This window comes from Octopus bimaculoides, chromosome 14, assembly GCF_046866305.1.
Source record: "Octopus bimaculoides isolate indiv1 chromosome 14, ASM4686630v1, whole genome shotgun sequence".
Taxonomy (NCBI): Eukaryota; Metazoa; Mollusca; class Cephalopoda; order Octopoda; family Octopodidae; genus Octopus; species Octopus bimaculoides.
In genome coordinates this window covers 48,751,624-48,776,934 of record NC_142941.1, presented here as the reverse complement: position 1 = coordinate 48,776,934, position 25,311 = coordinate 48,751,624, and the positions used below count along the sequence as shown (strand labels likewise).

At 39.6% G+C, this 25,311-nt stretch overlaps 1 protein-coding gene across 7 annotated transcripts in view; it reads left to right on the top strand.

The window, feature by feature from the left end:
• Window positions 1-25,311, top strand: part of LOC106875544 (tRNA (34-2'-O)-methyltransferase regulator WDR6) — a 38,483-nt gene that overhangs the window by 11,523 nt on the left and 1,649 nt on the right. For 2 of the 7 annotated variants that reach the window (XM_089362883.1, XM_089362881.1), the window contains exons 2-23: window positions 5,344-5,442; window positions 5,734-5,818; window positions 6,402-6,468; window positions 6,712-6,830; window positions 7,017-7,176; window positions 7,955-8,188; window positions 9,554-9,616; window positions 9,992-10,039; window positions 10,632-10,739; window positions 11,924-12,006; window positions 12,634-12,788; window positions 13,575-13,720; window positions 14,828-15,013; window positions 16,182-16,343; window positions 17,330-17,401; window positions 17,792-17,968; window positions 18,120-18,186; window positions 19,237-19,305; window positions 20,483-20,963; window positions 21,777-22,405; window positions 23,213-23,451; window positions 24,486-24,553. In XM_089362883.1, coding sequence (XP_089219009.1) covers window positions 7,997-8,188; window positions 9,554-9,616; window positions 9,992-10,039; window positions 10,632-10,739; window positions 11,924-12,006; window positions 12,634-12,788; window positions 13,575-13,720; window positions 14,828-15,013; window positions 16,182-16,343; window positions 17,330-17,401; window positions 17,792-17,968; window positions 18,120-18,186; window positions 19,237-19,305; window positions 20,483-20,963; window positions 21,777-22,405; window positions 23,213-23,451; window positions 24,486-24,553 — 2,945 coding nt within the window. In that variant the 5' untranslated portion in view covers window positions 5,344-5,442; window positions 5,734-5,818; window positions 6,402-6,468; ... (1 more) ...; window positions 7,017-7,176; window positions 7,955-7,996. The other 5 variants (XM_089362880.1, XM_089362882.1, XM_089362879.1 and 2 more) reach the window with 5 other exon arrangements.

Below are 25,311 nucleotides of genomic sequence, written 5' to 3'. Positions count from 1 at the left end.
AACCGGTGTTGGTGTGTTTACGTCTCCATAACTTAGCTGTTCGACAAAAGAGTCCGATAGAATTAGTACCAATCTTTCGAGTGCATTCAACGTAGCTCAGCTCCAAAGATTTGGCTACTATTTCTAGCACGCCCTGATACCACGTAACAGCTATTTGCGATAAAAGACCCGAAATACCTATTATGTTGTAACAGGGCGTGCAAGAAATAGCAGCCAAATCCTTCCTTTACTGGGGAAAGGAGCCATTTACGCGTGATTTCAATGTCACATTCGTTGAAAGCATGCGAAGTGCCACATATTAGAGGAGGATCTCAGTAATAACAGTGTAGCAAAACGGTGGTGCTCCAGCATGGCCACAACTCCGAGCTAAAACTACAAAAAAAAAATGATTAACATATTGTGTACGTCAAAACGTCAAGGTTTTTTTTTTTTTTCTTAGAGGGTACGAAGACTCTGTGTGTGTGTATATATGTCACAGAAAGCGGACGTGTGTTTGTGTTGATTGACGCGCCATGACATTCATTATATGTGTGTTGACGTCACGAGTAAACACAAAAACTATGTTTACTCATTTTCATTATTAAATAGAGGCCCCAAATGTCACAAAAAGTTGTACTGCACTGCTGAAGGTAAGTATGAAAAATAAATATGTAAAAAAAAAATTAAGATAAAATATATTATTTCTGAGATATTTCGGGTAGACACAAACATCCTTAGAATTTTAGTATTATTAAAATTGTTCTCTTATCCTAGCGTGATTCTGTAATGTTCCTTCCCCAATTATTCACATTTCAACTTATTTTTATGTATGAATGAAATTTAAATATCACCTGTTAAATAAATAAAAGAATCATGGTAAATGCGTCGAATCTGCACGAAAAAAAAAACAACTTCCGGCACAAACGGAAGGAGTAGTATAGAAACGGCATGCTATATTCACCCAGTTTATAAAATAAGTCATTTTACTTAAGTTACGACTGGAATGAACTAAACTGAGGCCATTTCATGATAAATTCTATTGACTTAAAACTGCACACTTTAGAATTTTTGTTGGCATTCGGGAATTTCACGTATGTAATGAGCCCAGGAGAGGACCTGTAATTACTATGACCAATTAAACTGGCTGAGTACTTGTTTGTGAGTATATTTTATAAACAATGAAACCCACACTTTGTCAGTTTTGTAGACATTCAGGACGTCCATCGTGTCATTTCTAAGTCTTCCGAATTTACTCAATATGTTTCTTTCGCAGTTACTGCTGTTATTTACAGTGCAAGAGTCTAAGACAGAAACAACTGATTTGTAATCAAGGATCGAAATCTCAGTCTGGATGCTCGTTTCCATTGTCGTTGAGTGGTACACGTAAAATATGCGTTTAACCTGTCGAATTCCCCACCATCTTTGGTTAAACAGAATTTAATCGGGTAAGCTCAGCCGTTTCTAATTTCAGTTCAGCTTTAACACGAGCATATATTCGCGATACCTGCAAAAAAATAAAATAAAAGAGAGCGAAAGGGAGATCATCGTTAATGTATAGAGAGTTAGTTTTACCCAAGTTTCTCCAATATTTGAAATTCTGGTTATAACAAAAGAAAAGGCTGAAACACAGCAATGAAAGAAATTGTATTGATAAGAATTTAATCTACAAAAGCAGAAGAATTCACTGAAAAATGGACAGGGGCAAAATTGATATCTTTGTTTCACAAAAGGAATGGCTACTTTTTCGGTCCCCACAAAACAAGAATTAAATGAAACACTGGTGGACATATCGGCTAGTATTATCCATATAAAAAAAGGTAAAAATCTACGGTACTGTCTATTTGACATTCAGAACCAAAGACGAGTTTATGCACGAAACAACCGTCCATAAGCTTGTGCCACTGTTCATAAAACAGCGTAACACAAAAGTCAGGTGTATGACGAGTGATATTAAGCCTTGTTTTTTTTTTGTTTTTTTTTTGTAGCTTCTCTAAAGAAGTACGAGCGGGTATTAAGCGCACGAGTAGTAAGGACTGATGTGTGAACGGTGGAGGCCCGTGGTTTAGTTATTAGGGTGTTGCATTCATGATCGTAAGATTGTAGTTTCGACTCCTGGACTGCGAGATGCATTGAGTTCATGAGCAAAACACTTCAGTTCACGTTACCCCTATCCATTCAGCAGGCAAAAATGAATTAATCCTGCGACGGACTGGCGTCCCATCCACTAACGATAAAGAAGCGATATTGAACCAGTGCGTGTGTTATTATTGGCGAAATGACCCTCCCAGCACACACGATTATACCGCATTCTGTTCAGGAAAGACATACCAGTTTCTCTCATTTTCGGAAAATGATATACGACGTAAGTAATTAAATTTTCATCCGATGGCCTTTGGGTTTAGGTGCCTATATCCACGGGACTGATAAAGAAAACGAAACCAGAAATCGCCTTTTAAACACAATTTTTACTTCAGCAGACAATCTCGCTTCTGGAATAAGCTTTCTCCCACATTCTATACACACACACACACACACAGAGTGCGCAAGATAGATTATCGAAAGATATTGAGCGACCGTTTGCCTTGTTAAGTGTAACTGTTAAAGCTCCATAAAAATCACATCTTAAAAAGGAAAAAAAAAAACACATTGAGTAATGTAGTCCAGAGTACACTTTTTCTAAATAAAAAATGTGGTCTAAACTTCTTTCATCCTTATCTACTGTGTCAGAGTTGAATCAACGGCACTGAGCTATTTATTTCAGACAGGACAGTTTTTCCTGTGACACCGTCTTAAAGTCTGTACACCGGTAAAACATGGCTGATGTTTTTCCAAAATTGAAAGAAGCTTTTCAGTCGGGACCTGTAACAGCCCTAAAAATAATAGGAGACACCGTTTTAGCTGGTAGGTATTATATCAACTCAACCCTCTTTATCTTCCTTATTTGTTCACATAATTAAACACAGTCGAAGAACTTTTTGTTTGCAAATATTTTTTCAATTAAGTCCGCTTGTTCGTATATCAACGTGTTGCATACACAAAGTATACACTCGTGGATTTACATGCATACATGTATACACTCACTGATTACTATGAGGTGCTGAACCGAGCGGCCGAGGTGTAGCACATGCACCCCATCCTTTGCGCTTTTTTTTTTTTCTTTCTACGGATTCCGACGTTTTTTCCAAGTAATATTTCCTCGTGGCCAGACATGTTTTCGCCCGACAGCCTTCTTTCAGTTTCCGTCTTCCAAATTCACTGATAAGATACTTGCCGAAGGTGCCACGGCCTGGAACTGAACCCGAAATCATGTAGTTGAGAAATAAACTTCTTAGCCGTACAGCCACACTTGCACTCTCTCTCTCTCTCTCTCTCTTTCTCCGCTATATATATATAATTTTTGGATTTGGTTTGCAAGATTCTTTATGTGAGTTCCTGTGTTGAAGCATATTCTGTTGTGTCTGGGGAGAGTCATTCTCTTTTGGTGCCTTATAATTTAACACACTCACCGGTAAAATTTCCACATTTCTTTTTTATTTTTCTAAAATTTTTGCTGCGTCTTGCAACCTTTTCAATAGACTCACCCCAGTCACAACAGAATATAGTGTGTGTGCGTGTGAGAGAGGCGCGTAGCGTAGTGGTGACCGCGCTTGTAGCTTGCTGATGCAGTGCTTCGGGATGCCATCTCTAACACTTGTTATACGCCATCTTTCCAACCTGTCGTTCGTTCTTTCACGCATGTCAGTGGGTCTTCCACTGCCATCAGTGGGACTGTCTCCATGGTAACAACATTACAGTGGACATAAACATCAGAACTGCTCTGCCCCATTGTGGTTGGGAAGCAAACTTTTTACCACATAGCCACCTTCGTCCTCCTCTGAATCCATAATCAGCAGGTATCTCAAAGGTATGAACATTTCATCCCTTAACCTGTACAATTCACCTGAGTCGGGCAGCAAGGACTGAATTAGTCTTTGCTTCTGGAAGGGTTCCATCTTTGGTCTCTTATCAACCATAGTCACCTTGAGCTGGTTTCAGCTGCCCTGCCTGTCTCCTTGGTGGTTTTCTTTAGCTGTTTGGATTCCAGTCCAATCTTCTGCAGGAAATAGTGCTCTGATCGAGCCAGAAAGCTGCAACAGCCAACATCAATTGGTAATGAGGCTGCGTACCATCCTTTGACAAGTGTTTTGTAGAACAAGTCCTGATATTTGGTTTTCTTCAGCTGTTGAGAAATATCAAGTCTGTCTTCCCAGGGCTCTGTGAGTCTAGCCATGATGATTGTTTTGTACTCCTGGAGAACAAGAACCTGTCTGGCCGCAATGATGTTACCACCACCTTTTCTAGGAAGACGAGGTGACCCTTCAGGTCTATTTGCAACTTCCAGTCTGGATCTGGATGCAAAATAGAAATATACTATACTACCATTTCCAAAATCAAAATAGTTCTAAATTCCTAATATACCTGCTGCCAAAGGGTTTGGGTAAGAGATTGGGTTCTTGTAAGCTTATTGTGTAGAGTGCTCAGCTTCAACATTTATTAAAGTTAATAAAGTAGAGATGCTTAGTCTGAAAGTAAATTCTCTTTACTTTCTAGTAACTTCATTCTTTTTTATAATCTTTAGATTTGCTTTTTTGTTTTTCACTGTTGTATTTTTTTGTTTACATTTATTTCCTGTCATAAATTATGAGTTCCTTCATGTCTGCTAAAGCCATCACCATTAATTCTTTATTGGGTTTTGAATGACTGGTGGGTCCTTGTTGGCAAGGATCAGTTCATTGTAAAGATGTATGTCAGTGTGTCACCAGGAAATATAACATTCCAAGACTTCACCAGATTTCTTGTGTGTTATGCTTGGTTCCATTTATCTAAAAGTTCAACCCTCACTGAGAAACTGTTTAGAAAACCAGCGTGTGTGTGTACCGCCTGATTGGCTTTCGTGCTGGTGGCACGTAAAAGCACCCACTACACTCTCAGGCTGGTTGGTGTTATGAAGAGCATCCAGCTGTAGAAACACTGCCAGATCAGATTCGAGCCTGGTGCAGCCTTCTGGCTTGCCAGTCCTCAGTCACATAGTCCAACCCATGCTAGCATGGAAAGCGGATGTTAAACGCTGATGATATATATATATATATATATATATATATATATATATATATATATACACTAGAAATAGCAGCTGAGATCTACATCTGTCTACAACTGTCTGAGAGAAAGAGAAAAGAACACATGATAATCGTCATCATTATACCTCTGCTTTCCATGCTGGCATGGGTTGGACAGTTTGACTGGAACTGGCAAGCCAGAGAGTTGCACCAAGCCCCAGTTGTCCTCCAATTGTTTTTAACTTTCTCTTTTGCTCCACTCCAGGTATTGGTTGTTATTTACACATCTATGACTTGATCACAACTCGCAGACTACAATCTACCAAAGTTTTACCTCATCATAACATTCATGGCATTGAAAAAGGTAAGCTCTTGTATTTTTGTGGTTTTCTTTTTATATTTTTCGAATGTTCCTGTTTCTTCCTTGAATTGTTTATTTATCGCTGATGTGGTTTGTGTCATTGCTGTTAATGTTAGGCCAGCCCTAATTGATTAGAACTCTTAACCAAAACCCTAACCCCATGTGACCATACTGTCTTTTACTCACTCCTCCTCTCCCCACTGCTCCACTCTAAACCACTTCTACTCCCTAATCACTCCTCCTCCACCACCACCACTGCTCTGACCAAACTACTTCTCCCACTTCCAATTTCAGACCACACCACAACCACCCCCACAGAAGGTTTCCTCTGCATTTATGGTGAGAAGATACTCAATATTGTTTCCTATTCTGGCAAAAGGTAAATATTTTTGTTTTTTCTGCTGTTATTTATTCTCTGTGAAAACGTTAGACTGGGTCCAGTACGGTCTGGGTGGCGGGAACCATTGCTTGTCATGAATAATGATGATGATGTTATTAATGGTAGCAGTGATGGTGGTGGTGTGGATGTGGGGTATTTGTTGAGGGTGGTGGTGGTGTGGTAATGGTATTTGTTATGGTGCTGTGGATGGTGATGATGATGATAGTGATGCTGAGGATGGTGGAAGTAGTGGGGTTGTTGTTATGTAATCATCTCGTCTCGTGAGCTCTGATCAAATCCATTCCAGCCATGACCACCCTGTCCTTTTGTGTTATTACCCGCTTTACATTGTCCAATGTTTTTTGTTTTTTTCTTATTTTGCAAAGTGAGTGACGAATGAATTGAGAGAGATTTGGTTGCTATGTCTACTGGGTTGATCAAACAAGTAGAAGACCCCATTTTGAGATGATAATGTCTCAGTTGATGATGACGGTGGTGATGGAAGTATTTACCAATTCTCCTGTGTGTGTTTGTCCCCCCCCCCACACTTCCATTAAATTTACTGAACATTTTCTTTTAACAGAATCACAGAGGAACACAAAAGTCGAGAATTTCAGGATTGGATCTGGGATGTTCGATGGCTGACAAATGTATGAGGAACATTATTAACTTTTAACCCCATCATTTGATGTACACACCATGCACCCAACACATAATTTTTAATTTAATAATTTTAATAATTGAATAATGATTATCTGATTTTTAATTTAATAATTGAATGATAATTATCTAATGTTTAATTTAATAATTGAATAATAAATATATCTTTACAGTTTTCGAAATTGTTATTTTGCTTCTATGTTTTATAGCCTCTATCTCCATCTTGTTTCCAGACTGACCAATGTCCAAACAGGAATCTTGCCATTACATTGGGCCACAATGTCATTGTTCAATGGAATTGGACGGCTGACCAACTGCTTAATTATGTTCACTGTCAGGAACAATGTATTCTGTATCCTTTCATTGCTTCTCTCTCTCTCTCTTCTGACTGTACCCACTCACCCTTAGTAATGTCATCATCATAAACCCAATTACAATGACATCACATCTCTCTCAACCTTCTCTCCTTCAAATTACACCCGACCGGGGCTGACCTGGGGTTAAACAACATCTCTGCAATCTTTAACTCGTTAACCAGATACTCTGCACATTTTATTGGAGTCAGTTGGAACCAGCTCCTGTTAGCTTCTGGTACGGTGTTCAACCAGGTTGTAGTGTGGTCACCTGTGGTCAACACCACAGGTGACCACTCTGGTCAAACCTTCAGTAAACCATTGCAATACTTCACAGGACATCAGGTGAGTTGGTTCTTTTGCTTCGAACTTCCACTTCCTCCTCCTCACCCTGCCTACCACTACTCTCTCCACTCTACATCTCTGCCTTCCACCTTACTCTAGACTTGTTTTCTTCACATTTTCTCTACTTCCCCCCCTCTCTTTCTCTCTCTCTCCTTCCTTCCTTCCCTCACCCCACACATATACCAAAGTACTTGTTTGCTGAATGGTGTTCTATGCAATATTAAACCCTGATAGAATCAAATTAGTCTCGTCTTCCTTGTTAATTACACTATTTCAGTCATTTTACCCTCTGGCCCCTTTTATTGGTATCTGTCATATTCGATAATATTCTTGGAACTTGGAACCAAACCAATTAATAAATCCATGGAGTTTGGTTGTTCTTTTAGAGTTGACCATAGCAAGACCATTCTCCAACATGTGGTGTTGCCCACTTGTTCTGCTTGAGCCAGTGTTTATTACCTGACCCAAGGATTGAACTTTTGTCCTCTCACTAAGCTCCTACATTTAATGCTTGACACTTTATCAATGCTTATATTCACTTTGCCAATCATACTCCAAGTATGACTTATCCAGATATTGTTGCTTTCTATTTCTATTCATATCCAATGTTATTCAGTCGAAGGTTGATTTTTTTTTTTTTTTTGTTTTTCCAGTCATGAATCTCAAATGGTCCCTTTTTCTAACGATTTCACCCTCTCCCTAGAGATATTCAAACGTATAGAGAACTATTCCCTTCCCTTTATGAAACTTCAATTTTCTTTATATTTCTTCTATTCAGGGAGTGATTTTCTCAATCCATTACCATCAGCGCCAACAACTGATGTGCAGTGTTTCGGATGACCGAAGTATCCGAGTATGGAAGCTCACATTCCAAGGGAAGAATGCTCCTGAATCTATTTGGCCTGAAGACTGGGCGATGGCCACCAGTGAAATTGTCCATGTATTGTATGGTCACTCAGCAAGAGTATGGAGGGCTCGACTGTTGACAACTGGAATCATAAGTATTGGAGAAGTACGTTGTTTTGTCTAGCTTTACTGAGCTGTTCTTAAGCAAGGGCCTATAACTCTATCTGACTAGATTTCAGGATGCTGGGCCTCGCATGCATGATATCAGAACACCCAGGTCAGTAATGATAACTGTAAAGCAAACCTTCAAATCCATAGCAACATTAAAAACAAACCATGAATGTATGTGTGTGTGTGTATGTATATATATATATATATATTCCCTAAGCAGATGCTATACGGGGAACTTGTGAATGGAAAGAGACCCTAGCAGAATCTAAGGCTGCAATTTAAGGACTGTGTCAAGTCCTCATTAAAGGCCTGTGATATGCAGGAGACTGACTGGAAGAGCAATGCCTGCCATCACCACAGATGGAAGAAGCAGGTTAAGGAGGGGGTCGACACCTTTGAGAGAGCACGTATTCTTCATGAAGAACTTAAGCGTGCTGCTCGAAAGTGCATGGCTCGTATAGTGAATGGGGAAAGCTTGGTTTGCAATGTTTGCAGTTATGTATGCTTGTCAAGAGCAGGGCTCATTAATCACCAACGGAGCCGCAAATGCAAATTATAAGCTAGTCCTAGAGCGCGCAATGTTTCTAAAGGTCAGCAATGGTCTTCCTCGGTCACGAGTGGACGGCCATCATATATATTCCAAAAATTTAAAAACATAACAAACGAAAAACTTGTAGCTAATTCCTCATCAGTCAACGTCCAAAAGATCCTAACAATTTCGTGCCTTTAACAATGATATTGTTCACTTTTGGTGGTGAGAAACCACTGGGAATAGCTAATGACATACAGGACAGTGGTAGAAACAAACATGACAACATAAAATAATTATACATACACAACAAAAAAAAAAAAGGCTGTGTGGCCACAAGATGGACAAATATGGGGTAATACAAAGGACAATGAAAGTGTCCTATACGATGGAAACAAGAAAGGGACAAATAGAACGAAAGATGAAGAAAACAAATGGTGTAGAAAATCTGATGGAGCCAATGGTGAAGTGATGGCTGTCTTGGTCTAGTTTCTCTCTGCTCCTTTTTTTTTTTCTACATCATTTGTTTTCTTCATCTTTCATTCTGACTTTCTATTTGTCCCGTTTTCATTTCCATCCTACATTTTCATTGGTCTTTGCATTAGCCCATATCTGCCCATCTTGTGGCCGCACAGCTTTTTTCCATCACATGATTATTGTTTGTTTTTGCTGGTGTCCTTATACATCATTACCCATTCCCAGTGGCTTCTCACAACTGGCGCCAGTAGTAAGAAACCACTGTTCTTTAACAACAGTAGTATTGACAGAACTAAATTGATTTTGCAAAATTCTCTTTAATAGTGCTGTTTCATTTCTGTCCTCTTTTCCCAGGATGCAGTTTGTTGTATTTGGAATGCAGAAGGTCAAATAATTCAAAAATTCAAAGGTCATAAGGTGGGTCAAAGGTCACATAGATGACATCCTCAAGACTTCAGCTTGGTCTCTTCTATTCTTTGATTTTCTTCTGTTTTCTGTCCTTTCATACAACCATCTCTAACACTTCATGCTATAACCCTAACCTCCTACCACCACCACCACCACTTCACACTCCATAATGTTATTACCATCATTGTCACTTCTGCTACCACCACCACCACCAGCACTTTATTGGTTGGATTAGGTGTGATTTGAAGGATAATATAATATTATATTAATAATAATATAGCCACCCTATTACTTTTTTTTTAGAGATATTGTTGCTTTCTGTATGTGTCTATTATACATTTACATGTGTATGTCTGTATAATGTGTGTAGATGTTGTATTTCAGGGCAAGAGTATCTGGAGCCTGGCCATAAATGAAGAAGAAACTATTGCAGTGAGTAAACCCTTCTTATTAAGGGTTTAGTTAGGAGGAGGACGGGGACAGTGCCTACAGTCTTCGAGACCCTCCTGCACTAAACAAATTGCTATGGGACATGGTCAATAAGAACATTTCTCTATCAAAATATGTGGGAGAAATTTATGTTGGTCAGTGGAGAATTCCAAAAACTTCACAATCATGGAATGGAAATGGTTAAGGTGTCTGGGGAAGGGTTGATGAGTTGTGAGGGAAACAGTACGGTATGGGGGGGGACCATACCATGCGGCAGGTACAGTCCACTTAGCTGTAAATAGGCACCATATGGTAAAACTGTTTCATCGGCAGGAAAAGGGCTGATGGATGTTGGTAGGAAGGAAAGGAATTTCAGTGGGTGACAATTCTAGGCAGGATGGAGTGGAATATTTAGTATTGGATCTGGAGAGGGGAGGGGGATCCAATGTAGTCTTCAGTTTTTAAGGTGGTTTGAGCAAGAGATTTGGCTGTTGTTTCTAGCAAGTTGAATGATCACATAGAGGATCCCTGTTGGTGTCATTTCTTCTGAGATAATAACAATATTAATGTATGTCATGTTGGATTCCATTCCCAGGTAACAGGTGGAGGTGATTGCAGCATTCGGGTTTGGAACATTGGAAATGTGGAAGAAAATAGTAAAACTATTAGCAAGACACACCTGAAATTGGACAAGTCTATCTTGGTAACGTGATTTTTATGATTTATACATACATATCTACTTGCCTGTCTGCCTCATTTTTATGCCTGTTTTTGGGGGTTATTTTTCATACTGGACAAAATATTGTGAGGTAGGGTTCTGCAGCCTGATGCCTTCTTGTCATCAGTCCGTACTCGTTTCCCAGAAAGAATGAGCTTCCATACAGTTTCCATCTGCCAAGGTCTGTGGAAGGAGTCATTTGCCACATGGCAGGAACAACTCCAAAACCATGGGATTGCAAAAGTAAACTTCTTAACCATTTAGAATTCAGATTCCTCTGTCAAATGTAAAGCTTATTTATTCATATTGCTTTGAATCAATCATGGCTTATCTCGTAATTTAGAGATTTTTGAAGATGTAATTGTTTATTTTTAGAATGACATTGCAGAGTATGTGTGAAAAGCCAGATCTGGCCAGTTTAAATGCTAAAGAGTTAAACACACTGCCATACCTATGCCTATCACACACTCACACACACAGATATTTGTCTCTTTCTCTCATACGTGCACACACACACATATCACACACAGATAGATAAATACTATAGAGTGCTGAAAAGTTCCTGGCTTTGGGAAAAAGAAAATGCAAGAGGATCAGTTAATTATGATTTTATTCAATATATTCCCCTCTCAGATTCACACACTTTTTGCAACGGTCCTTCAGTTTTTCTAAGCCTTGTAAAAGAACTCTGAATGTTGGGCCTCCAACCAGGCCTTTCACGATACCCTTAAAGCCAGGATCTTTTCAGCATATATATATATATGTGTACAGGTAACCCTAACCACCAATCTTCCAGCGCCTCTTTTAATCCAGAGAAATTACGTGGAGGAACTTGAAACTCCTGTGGCTGCCAGTCTGCTTCACTGCCCCAGCGCAGGTGGCACTGTGTGTCAGTCCAGGAGATTTAAAAACTCTAAAAACGGAATTATCATCTTCGAGTAATCAATCGTAGTAGATATGTACAGATATAAGCCATTTGATAATAGGAAAAAGTAAGTCTACCAGGACCTTGAAATGTGTTCAAATTCTACCCTGTAACATTACTAGCCAAATAAAAATAGTTGGGTTACAACCGAGATTATACTGGAATGGTTTAAAATTTTCTTATTTAAACTTCATTCTTCACTTTGTTTTTGCCAGAATGATATGATGTGTTTATACTTCTACAGCCACACACAAGCAACCAAGAAGACTTTCCACGTTCTGTAACTTATCTAAACTTCAACACAGTTTTAATCAATGCCAACAGTGGGTAAGTCAACTTGTTACTCTTCTTGTCTTGTTTTTGCTTATTACTTTATTGTTTTTTCTCAGGAGTGCTGTGTGTGTGTGTGAGAGAGGAAGAGAGTTTAACCAATCAGACATCATTCTTTCAAGCTTTCAAAAGAACTAATAAACGAAGTAATTAGGAAAGGTATCCAGTTGTGGAAACCATGCCAAAGTAGACATTAGAGCTGGGTGCAGCCCCCTGGCTTCCCAGCTCCAATCAAACCACCTAACCCACAACAGCATAATGATGATAATATCTAAAGCCTGAATGAATCAGTGAATCACATATTCTTGTCTCTACCATGGAACATTTCCACCATCTTAATGTGCGAATGGAGACATTTACTGACTCCAGAAAGAATGGAAGACAAAGTTAACTGGAATGGGATTTGAACACAGAACATATGATGATGATGTGTGGGTGTGTGTGTGTCAGTGACCAGCTGAAGTTTGGTCCCTTATCTAAGGATGAGCCCTACAACATTCAATTCAATGTTTTCACTGATGTTTGAACCTATAATCAATAAGATTACATTTTAACATTGTTTTCTCTGTCCTTCTCTATCAACTCTAGCTCCCTCTCTCACTCTTTCTCTCTCTCTCCCTTTAGGTTACTCTTCATGTATTGCCTGTCCCATCTCAAGTGGAGGGTCATTGGAGGTGATGACACATTTCTCTCTTATTCTTGCTTGGCAGTGTCACATGACACTCAGTCGATTGTGATGGGAAACCTCTATGGTTCTGTGGTGGTCATCTTACCCACAGGTAAGTATCCTCTTCTCTCTGCCTTCCTCTTTTAAATACTCGGTTTTGGGGTGATGGGTATGGTCTGGAGGTTTGTAATTTGTGGTGGGGAGTTTCGTCCTTTGAACTTTGGTGTTCCTTAATAATATTGATGGTCACTTCCATGAATTTCAACGTATGAATGTTTCAAGGAAAGGATAACAAAAAATTTAAATAAAAGAAGCGACATCCATTTGTGATGGATGCGTTAATGTAATTTGAGTTGAGGGATGGATTTTGCTATGAAGTCACAATGGGGACATTGAGGATTTTGATTTTGCCTGGGATTGGGCAAATGTGTCTGTTGATTTCAGGATATAATTCTGTTATTGTTCTGTTTCTTGAATTCAAATTGTTTCGATGCATCATGACACATTTTGTGCTGCCATGCAGATCAATCTTGGCAATGACTTTCCCATCAATCTTATCCTTATACCTAAGGATAGGTCTTCCTTTACCTTGGTTTCCCTCCATTTGTTGGCGATACAAAAACCTTTTTGAATGCAGTCATCTTTCATTCAAACAACATGTCCTTCCCATCTGCACTGAATTCTCACACCCATCCCATACCAATTGCAAACACTTTTAGAATTGTCAATATCTAAACTTTTACTTTTTATGAAAAAATGCTGTATTTCTGGCCAGAAATAACAGCTAAACATTGAAGACAAAACAAGAAGAATCATTGAATTCTGAACAGATTCCAGTGTTGAAGATCTGCCATAATAACGAATCCTCTTCTTTCATCTCTTTCTGTGTTTTTGACAGGTGACCTAGACCCTAAACAATTGTGTCACTGCAATACCAATTTCCTAACTTCAAAACCAATCCATATCTCAGTTGTTGGAAAGATCTACAGCATCCATTGGTTGACGGACACCCAGATTTTGGTCTCCGAACACAGTGGCACACTGGTTTGTATTTATGTTTTTTAAAATTCTTTTAAGTTTATTTCTACAGTTTTTCTATAAAATTAAGAGCCAACACTGCAAGTTAAGACAATCCATCTATGAATATGTCTATGTAGACAATGTGACCAAAGACAGAACAAAATAGGTGATGAGTGTAGATGCATATTTCAAGAGTTTGCAGAACTAACACAAAAATAAGTCACAGCATTGACTTGTAAACCTTTAATAAGCTAGTTAGTGTATTAGGGTTGCAAGTCCAAATATTATATTCTTGCTAGCAATTAAAATTTTTTAAATAAATAAAATTATGAAATTGAAAAATTCAACATGTTTCATTTGAAACAGAGGAAAAATTCATTTATGCTCTCTAACAGAACGGTCAAGGAAAAAAAGAGGTGAATTTCGATCTGTGAGCCTCAGGCAACCACGATATGAAAGAGGCCTTAGCACACATCCAGAGACGGTGTCTTGTCAAAAACTTGAACAGAGAGGCCCATCTCTAAATGTCGCTGCCCAAATGAAAAACAAAACTGAAGGAGAACGATGGGCAGATGACAACTACATTGAAGTCCTATATGCATTCAACACTGTAACACTACACTCAAAATCACAGCAATATTGTTTGGACAGGCTTTTTCTGAAGGGCTGTTTGTTCAGCATCATCATTGTTTTAATGTCCACTCTTCCATGCTAGTATGGGTTGGATCGAGTTTGCTGAGGCTGATTTTTCAATGGTTGAATGCCTTTCCTGTCACCAACACTCACCTGTTTCCAAGGAAAATAATATTTTCCCATGGCCAGACATGTTTTTCATGAAAGACTGGAAAACAAAGGACACAGCAGGCATGACAGTAACCTTCATTTACAACTACCATACGAACTCAAGACAACTCATTTTTGCCAGCTGAGTGGACTGGAGTGACATAGACCACTGGGAATCGGACTCACAACCTAATGATTGTGAGCCGAATCCCCTAACCACAAGCCATGCACCTTTGCATTAGCAATTAGCACATTCATGTCCCTATCTGCCAGGACCTATTAAAAATCAAAGTTTATATCCTTGTCCCCTATAATGTCACGGTATTCTCTTTTCTCGTGTCTCTCCAGTCCGTCTGGAAACTCCACAGAAGCAGTCCGATGCCAACACTGGCCAAGTTACTCGTATTTTGCCTTCCTCCCAGCAAACATCGGTGGGTTACTGCTGCCTGTTTACTTCCAGGAGATCTCCAAATGGTTTGTGGTGATTGCAGTGGCTCCCTCTATGTGTATCCCTTTGGGAAATCTACTGATGAGGTAAGGCTTCTCTCCCTTCTCAATCTCTCTTTGCTCTCTCTTTCTCTTTAGGCTGACAATTTTGAGGTGATTAAAGTGACCCCCAGTACTTGACTGGCATTTTATTTTGTTGACTCCCCTCCCCCAAAGGATCAAAGGTAAAGCTGACCTTAGTGAGATTTACCGAAGGCAATACCTCATAGTATTTTGTCCATTGTTCTCATAGTTCTGTCAATCCACCACTCTTATATGTAATAATAATAATTTCTCCTTTAGGCACAAGGCCCGAAATTTTGGGAGAGGGGTGGGGCAGTCGATTAGATCGACCCCAGTATGAATCTGGTACTTAATTTATCGACCCCGAAAAGATGAAAGGCAAAGTCGACCTCGGCGGAATTTGAACTCAGAACGTAGCGGCAGACGAAATACTGTTAAGCATTTCGCCCGGCTTTAATCCTTTCTACTAAAGGCACAAGGCGTGAAATTTTGCAGGAGGGGACCAGTCGATTACATCAACCCCAGTCTTTCACTGGTACTTAATTTATTGACCCTGAAAGGATGAAAGGCAAAGTTGACCTCAGCAGGATTTGAACTCAGAACCTAAGGGCGGATGAAATGCCACTAAGCATTTTGCCCAGCGTGCTAATAATTCTGTCAGTACACAATCCGTTCTGGTAATAAAACACAAGGCTTGACATTTTTCAGGAGGGTTAAATTGACTGAATCTACCCCAATGATCAACTGATCCTTATTTCATTGACAACAAAGTTGACCCCTGTGAAGTTTGAATGCAGAACATAAAAATGGATGAAATACCCGCAATGCATTGCCTGACATGCTAATGGTTCTGCCTGCTAATTATATTGACACAGATATATAACTGGTATCTATTGATCACCCAGTCGACCTCATTAGCATAAGGGCAAAACAGAATGTCCAAAGACTCTGCCATTGATTGCACAACAACAACAGCAATAAATGTAAATAACTGTCTCCGTAGTTTCCTAGAGACTTGTAGGAGAGAGAAGTCAGGTGGTTGGATTGATACCAGTGTATTACTGGTACTATATCAATGTCACTGGCAGGGAAATGGTGTAGGTGGTGGTGGTGATGGTAGTAATAAGAGGGAGAATAAATATCAACCAGCAAATTTCAATTCAGTAACCCTGTACCCGTTTCTTTTACCCAGCTTTGCCACCCTGAACAGTGTTTTCCAAAACTTCATGGCAAGGCAGGTGTCACTGATGTATGTTACCATAACAACTATCTGTACACGGCTGGTAGAGATGGACATTATCGGCAATACACGGTGACAGAGGACGGCTCTTTGAAACTTGTGAATAATAATAAGGTTGGTATTGTTGTCAATGGTGGGTGATCATGGGTGGATGTAAGTCAACTCTGATTCAGCAGATTTATGATGACACACATTCCACCCATGGCCATCCCATCTGTTTTTTTCTGAATTTTTACTTTGGTAAAACAGTAGATTTGGCTACTGTTTCTAGAAGCTTGACCAATCACATAAAGATTCCATCATTGTCAGGATCTAACAGAACTATCGCAGAGATATAAACAACAGACATGGACTTCCAGGGATGGCCCTCCTCTGCTTAGCCAGAGGTGGTCATACTATGGACTCTCACATGCAGGGATTTATTATATACCTACAGTGTTGGGTGCTGGTGCCATGTAAAAAGCAATCTGTAAAGTGGTTGGTGATAGGAAGGGCATCCAAGCATAGAAACCTTGCCAAAGCAGACAAATGGTGCCCAGGGCAGCCTTCCAGCTTTGCCAGCCCCTGTCAAACCGTCCAACCCATACCAGCATGGACAACAGACGTTAAATGATTATGATGATGAATCAGTGAAAGACATGATATGCATGCGATTGTGCATATCCTTCACTGCTGCAGTTTGCAGTGAAAGCTATGTTGCACTCTCTTTGTTATGCAGTTTGTTTTTTTGAAAGACAATTGCTGTTTAGCCCTGGGTCAATCTTGATCCAGCAGACCTATGATCAAAACCATTCCATTGGTGACTATCCTGTCTTTTATTCAGGCATAATGTATCTAGGACTACATTATAAAATGTGATTAAGATGAATTTGATTTATTTTATAGCCAGTGGAGTGATTATTTAGAAACTGTTACAGTTTTGTGCCTGGTGTGGTTGTTGTTGTTGTTGTTATGGTGATGGTTGTTATTGTTGTTGCTGAGATAATCTTTCACACACTCACCCCCCCCCCCCCGCATACCTACTCACCTTCTCTATACTATGTACCCCACTTCACTAGAGCACCACCACTCATTCCTCTCTCTCTCTCTCACATCTTTAGATCTACAAAGGATTCGATTGGTTTGAGAAACTTCTTTTCGGAGACGAGTTACTCTTGTTTGGCTTTCATTCTGTAAGTATTCTTTGTTTAATTTGTGCATTGAGAAATGTCAAATGGTAGATTTAAGGTTACTTTTCCAACACTTAGGGTAAACCAAGCATTAATTTTTAGATTCTGATGTTTGTTTGCAGATTATTTTAAACCACAGAGGTTAAAACATCTTGCATGGGACCTGGGTTTGTACTCCAAATCATTGTTCAATCATAAAGGGATGTTGCTCTTACATGTGGCAATGCAAAGAACACAAACGGCCCAAGTAATTCAGGCAAAGATTATGGCACTGGGTTTTAGCTACCAAAATTGAGTGTAGAATGTTATTTGAGGGAGATTTGACTGTGATTTCTAGTAAGTTGACTGGTGACATAGCACCTCTCTCATTTATTTTGTCTTTTGTACCAACAGGTGAATTTCATATTGTGGAATTGTAGCAAATCTGAGAAACTTCTGGAAATACCCTGTGGGGGTGGCCATCGCAGTTGGAGCTGTTTGTTAAGGAACAATCTGGTTCACTTTGTGTATATTAAGGCTCAAGACATTGTCATCTGCAGAGCGTCGATCCGACCAACATTGGTTTTAAAGGTAAGGGATCATCAACTGTGTATTCTGGGACATTTCACATCACCATCATCATCATCACCACCACCATCATTCATGTTGTCACCATCATCATCATTGCTACAAATTCACTACTCTTTCTCTTCTTGTTTCTTTCCTCCTCCCACTACTCTAGCAAAGCCACCATGGACGTCAGATGCTGGACATCAAACATATATCATCAACATCGACACAACATTCAGGTAAAACATTTATTTTATGCTGTCCCACATATGAAACAAGCTGTTGGACATAACTCCATGTCAACAGTAGTTGAGCATTTGTATGAGCATCTCCAGAATGGTTTTGTTATTCTTGCACACGTGGCTGATGGCAGGACGATGCCTATAGATTTTATTCCTAACTGGAAATCCTCCCCCCCTCCCCTAATGTCACTGCCAGGCCAGGGATTTCTGGAAATTATCCTTGGACCTCAGCTCAAAAGTCCTTAGGAAAAGACCACTTCGTTGATTTTCATCAATGCCCAGAATTTTCGCAAGGACGTCTTCATTCTTACCCACCATTAATCCTCTAAAGAGCACCAGAGAGGATTATCCACTGACTGCATAACCCAACTGGCAGAGGGCTGTGAGCATCCGATGGCGCCCAGCCTTGGCCTACACTTCATCCAGGAAATGCTGGAAATGTCACAGCCTCAGCACACGTCTGTGGATCATTGACCCAAGCGCATCAGTTGTGATGCCTTTCCAAATGCCTCTTCTAGATTACAAACTAGAAAGTTAGTTTGTAACCAAGGTCACCATGTCGTGCACATGTGGTCGTGATGCATCTACCTGGTGTACCCTTATCAAATGGGTACTCATGATGGGATTATTGGGCTTCATATATTTGTACCCCAGCTTCACTTTGGTGGCATGCACTGCTCTTTCACTCATAATAATAATAATAATAAAATAATGATTTTAAATTTTTGTCACAAGGGCAGCTTGGGGGAGGGGATTAAGGCGATTACATTAACCCCCAGTGTCTCACTGGTACTTTAATTTATCGAGCCCAGAAAGGATGAAAGGCGATGCTGACCTCTGTGGAATTTGAACCCAAAACATAAAGACGGATGAAATGCCACTGAGCATTTTGCCCGGCATGCTAATGACTCTGCCACCTTAAATAATAACAACAACAATAATAAAAACATCAACCAAAGTAACTGATGATGACGATGATGATGATGCAGGAGGGAAACATGTGTGTTGTCTTCTTCAACATGAAACCTTTCTTTCTTTCTTTTGCAGATGTCAGCAACCATCTCTGTATTGGCTGCAGTGAAGACACCTCCCTTCAACTGTTTCACCTCAACTTCAGTATCCTTGACTCCTTTCATTTTTCTCCTTCTTCCCCTCTCCACCCCCCCTCTCTCTCTCTTTTGGCTTCATTCCTCTTACCTCTCCCTGTGTAATAACCCCAGTAGGAAGTCTTTATGCTAGAAATGGCAACCAACTCTTCCTTGAATCACTCTCTGTTGTCTTAAGACAAGGACCCATTAGATAAATGAAGTGCTCCATACCTCTAATCAGACAGGGTGGTCACATCTGCAATGTCTTTGATCATGCATCTGCTAAGCAACAACTCCACCTGAAATAATAGAAGTATCTCTTTACAGCTAGGTGGACTGTGCTACCACATGGTACCTATTGATAGCTAGTGGGTGTTGTACCACTATTTGGTACCTCTTTACAGCCAGGTGGGCTGTGTCACCATTTGGTATCTGTTTGCAGCTAGCAAGTCTGTACTTACAGCATGATACTTAATTACTGTAAGATGGACTGTCTCTACCACATGGTACCTCTTTACAGCACTGTGCCTATCATGATATTTAATTCAGTGGAAAGGATTTGGTCACTTAACCCTTTTGTTACCATATTTCTGTTGAGATGCTCTGTGTTTCTTTCAATTACTTTAAATATAACAAAGAATTTAGTAAAATAATTTAGTCACAATTTATGTTCCTAACACTAGCTTGATTATAAGTAAGGTTTGGTGAAAGATTTTAATTCAAAACTTTAGAAAACAAGACATTTGTACTACAGAGCCAGAGCCGGTTTCAGTTGGGTTGGTATTAAAAGGGTTACACATTTGTGAGTTGTTGTTGATGGACTCAAAACCATTCTTATGCTACAAATTCCTTCAAATTTTTATCTGAGAATAAAGAATCCTGCCATATTGGTCAGCTGTGATTTCTTTTCTGTTTTTTTTTTTTTTTTTGATTGATGATTCTCAACCCTTTTCTTGATCTTTGGACCCCTATGATTCCTATTTTACTCTTAAGGACCCTCAAAGTCATTCAGTGTTTAAACAATCCCTTTATATTTTTGTAATTAGATATTATTAGGAATTGTATAAAAAAAAATTTGTTGAAATATTTTGTGTTTTGTAGAAATATCAACATTTTTTTTATTGTAAGCTTTAATAACAAAACATTATGTGGACCCTAGTCAAGAACCACCGATTTATATTGACCTTAATTTTAATTAACCAAAGAACACTCTGGGACCCCTAACACAACCGCCACAGACATGAAGACCCTTGCTACTTTACAAGCCCATATATCCAGTGTCCGGTGTTTGACTGTCCTACCCAGCACGGGCTCATCATTGCATCCTTCAACATTAGATGCGGAGGCCTTCTTGGTGGTTTCTGGTGGGGGACGGGCCCAGCTGAACGTGTGGCGCTTCATTATGGGTTCAACCTCTGACAGAAAAGAAGAGAAGAGGGTGAGAAGTGAGGAAGAAGAGGCAGAAACAGAAGACGGGGACAAATCTGAATTCAATTGTATTCACGAACATCTCTGTTCAGAATTTCTCATCAAACGTCCTCCAAAACTTTGGAAATCCCGTGTGCTCACACTCGATCCAGAAATGCGTATTTTAAGCCTCACAGCTTTCCATGGACACCAGATCGACACAAGTGTAGAGACTGGGTTTGTGTTTGTTGCTGCAGCCTGTTCTGATGGTACTCTACGGTATGTCACCTTTTCTTTGAAACATTATTGCTTTTTTTCTTTTTTTTGTTAAGGTAACGAGCTAGCAAACTCGTTAGCACGCCAAGCTAAATGCTTAGCTGTATTCTGCCAGTCACTCTGTTCTGAGTTCAAATTCCACCGAGGCTGACTTTGCCTTTCATCCTTTCAAGGTCGGTGAATTAATGACCAGTGAAGCACTGGGGTTAATGTAATCGACTTATCCCCTCCCCCTTGTGGCAAAATTTTAAACCATTCTTGTTATTTTTATTATTGTTATTCTTGAAGAATTGGTCGAGTTCAAATCCCACTCAGATCAACTTTGTCTTTCATCCTTCTAGGGCTAGTAAAATAAAGTACTGGTCAAGTACTAGGGTTTAAGGCAAATTTCTGGCCCTGTAACCTATCTTACAGACAATTATTGATATACAATTGACTGTACCAGTTATACATACATAGACACATACACATAGCAACAGACACATACAACTACAGTTACATCTACACACACACACATGCACACATCTATAACTACAGACATGCATATATATATATATATATATATACACACACACACACACACACACACACACACACACACACACATACATGCTCATATACATTTTTTGACACACAGCAGTGGAAACTGTTTCTGGAAGAGGCTAACATTTGTCTCCCCGAGGAAATGTATCTCTCATCCTGTTCCGATTGTGAAACTGGTGATAAATGATGTTTTATGACTTGTGAATCACTAGAATCCAGCCACGGACATTGAGACCCTGTCCACTGATTCTTTCGTTTTATTTACTGTTGCAGACTTTACTGCTTTGATGAGCGACAACACAACAAAAATAACAACAACAGAAACGGCAGCCAACTGCTTTCGGTTTGGCAGCAGCAATGCCATGGTGGAAGCTGTGTTCTGCAAGTGTCTCATATTCTGTATCACTGTAATAACCATCGAGACAGCAACATTAGTGGCACCAGGTGCAGTAACAGTGGTGCACCTGGTGCCAACAGGATCCTTGTTGTCCTTGTTTCAGCTGCAACAGATGGTCAGCTTGCTTTCTGGGACATCACTGCAATCTGCAATGGTCACCTTCATCAGCTCCTCAACCGACCCCACTGTCCCCATCCTTCGCAAGATTTTGTTCAAACTTCTGTGAACTCCAACACCTCAGAACACGGTTTCAAATCCTCAGCAGTCCACACCATTGAAGAAGACAGTGACCCACTGGACAAGCAGACACAAACGTTGATGGGGAATGCTTCATCTGGTTTCTCTCAATGCAATGAGGATGGTGGTGATACTGATGATGGTGATGATGAGGAGGAGGCTCATTGTAATAATATTGATGAAAATGCTGATGATGATGATTGTCTTATCTACAAAACGTCTGCCCATCAATCGGGTGTCAACAGTTTACATCTGTTACAACAGCAAGGTAACATTTACTCTTATAGATACCATTAGATTGTCGTCTGCATGTGTGTGGTCAGTGTGATTGTTCAGGCTTTCAACCTGTTCTTTAGTAACTATAAATTCAGATCAGTCTCCTTCACTGCCAGTTAGTTCATCCAGGTAACAGAAGCTATTTTCTTATGTCTACGGATCCTCACACATTTGAGAAAATCAATTTTCGATGCACTCTTATTGTTTATTGCTTCTGCACATCTTCTCTCTTAATCTTCCTGCGATTCCGCTGCACCTCTTGTGTAGTCATAGTTTGCACTTTGTAAACTTGATAGAATTTCTACCAATTCTTGTTTTCCTATTTCCTGAAGCTTTGGTCTTTATCTCTGTTAAATTTACTTTGAGGTCTTTTCTTTCCCTCCTTAGAATTCTTTTTTTTTTCTAATTCTACTATACAGCTTGCTATGAAAATAAGGTTATCAGCTTATAGCAGTTCCTAAAAGCATATGGTCTAAAACTCTCCTGGTCTAGAGAACAATGATGAATAGAAGGGGACTGAGAGCCAAACCCCTACATGCCATTTTTCATTGTTACTCTCACTTTACTGTCAGTATCTCTTGTTTATAATTTCTATGGCTTTCACAAGCCATTCTTTGCTCTCCTGGTCCCCTCAGTGACCACCAGATCACATAGCAAGGATCCCTGTTGGAGCTTTCTTCAGGTTGACCAATGTATGAATGTTTATGAGTATACATGTGTAGCTATGTCTGCCTGTATTCCCTTCCTCTTCTGTGGCAGTGGTAAGCATTGAACCTGAAATGTTTATCTTTTATTTCAGATTCCAGTTTCTTGTTGGCTTCTGGGGGTGATGACAATGCTCTCTTTGTCATGAAATTTGCCATCTCCCACATGGAAGACAGAACCAATGTTGTCTGTGAAAGGTCTATGAGCCACTGCAGTGCTCATGCTGCACAAATTACAGGTGTTTGGTTTGTAAACAGCACTTACCTCGTGTCTTCGTCCGTTGATCAGCGGATCTGTGTATGGCAGCTGCTGTTTGGAGAGGAAATTGCTCAGGTAAGACAGAACTTTTGTTGTTTTTCTATAGATACATGTCAGAGCTGGTCCACCAGATATAGGCGTTCCAGACGTGACCCTTCCGCTTTTCCCCAAGCACTGTGTAAGGCTGCATTATCCAATCTCATTCATTTTTCTAAAGCAGCAAGGCATGATTTGAGGGAGATTTGGCTACTGTTTCTTGCAGGTTTAACGAATGACCAATGGCTTCTTCATTGCCTTTTTCTCAAGAGATCACTTTGGAAAAGGGAGATTACTCTGACAAGAGCAGTAACTGGCTGTCTTGGTGGTTTCTTTTTGTTGCATTTTCCATCGATTTGGACAGTGATTTATTGAGGCAGTATTTATGCCTGGATACTCTTGCTGTCTCCAACACTTATCTGTTTTTCAAATTGAGTTGTTTTTTTTTCTTTGTTTTAATCCAGATCTCTTCAAAACTGCAAAACAATTGTGTGTGTGTGTGTGTGTGTGTGTATATATAAATATACATTGCACGATTGGTGTGTGGTTGTCAAGCTTGCTTCCTAATCATGATTGCAGATTCAATACCATTGTGACACCTTGGGCAAATGTTTTTCTATTATAGCCCCAAGCTAATTAAAGTTGTTAGTTGTTTTGGTAGACAGAAACTCAGGCATACAATGGGGACTGAACCCAAACGCCATGTTTGCAAAATGCATATCTTGACCAAATAACTGTACCTGTACTATGTTTATATTTGTGCATGGTGATATCTGGTGTATTAAAATCCAACTGAATTCTTTCCCGCCACACCAAAGTATACTTTACACTTTGTATGTTTTGTGAACTAAGTACCAGATAATGCACTGGGGTTGAGAGACTTGGCTAATATTCCTTGAATGTGATGCCCTCATGCAACAAGTCTAATAGCTGAAACCCTTATGTGTGATGCTCCAGTCTGGCCACTGTCTATTGGCTGAAATCAGTAAAAAGATGTTTTAAATTTTTATGCTTCTTATTGCTTATGAATGTTTTTTTTCTATTTTATTATTGCTGTTTCCTTCTTGTTTCAGATTAAATATGTAATCAGTCAGTTTGTTACAATCGCTGACCTTTCTAATATAGACGTCTGGCAACACAGGTGAGCTTATATATATATATATTTTTACTTAATTATTTTTTTGTTTTCGTTTCACACTAAAAGTAATCACCCTACACCATTAAAATGATATGATTTTAGATTCCATACCAACACCTTTTGCAAGTGTCTCCTAGTCAGAGATGGACCAATGCCTTCTGAATCAAACTTGATTGATAGGAGCTGTATAGAAACCCCCGAGGACTGTCGTGTGATAAACTCCATCAGTCCATTCTGTGACAAACATTCAGATCAGATCTTTGCTTTCAGTCCCATCCAACCACCAGTTTCACCCAGCAAACGTTCACGGCTGCTGGCCTTTCTCCTCTCCACTAAGTCTTTATAAACAATAAACTTCTATGTGTGTGCTTTGACCTCAACTTGATGGAAATACCTCAAGATAAATCACCCTTCAGTTTCGTGGTGATATTCAACTACCATATTTTCCAACATACAAGTCAAAGTAGTATATAATGCAACCATGTAGTTTAAGCATTCAACCATGCTCTCTTTACTCGTTTCAGTCATTTGACTGCGGCCATGCTGGCGCACCACCTTCAGTCAAGCAAATCGACCCCAGGACTTATTCTATCGGTCTCTTTTGCCGAACAGCTAAGTTACGGAGACGTAAAAACACCAGCATCGGTTGTCAAACGATGTTGGAGGGGACAAACACAGACACACACATATGTATGTATATATATATATACATATAGATATAAATATAGATATCTATCTATTTATTTTTATATATAGCTTAT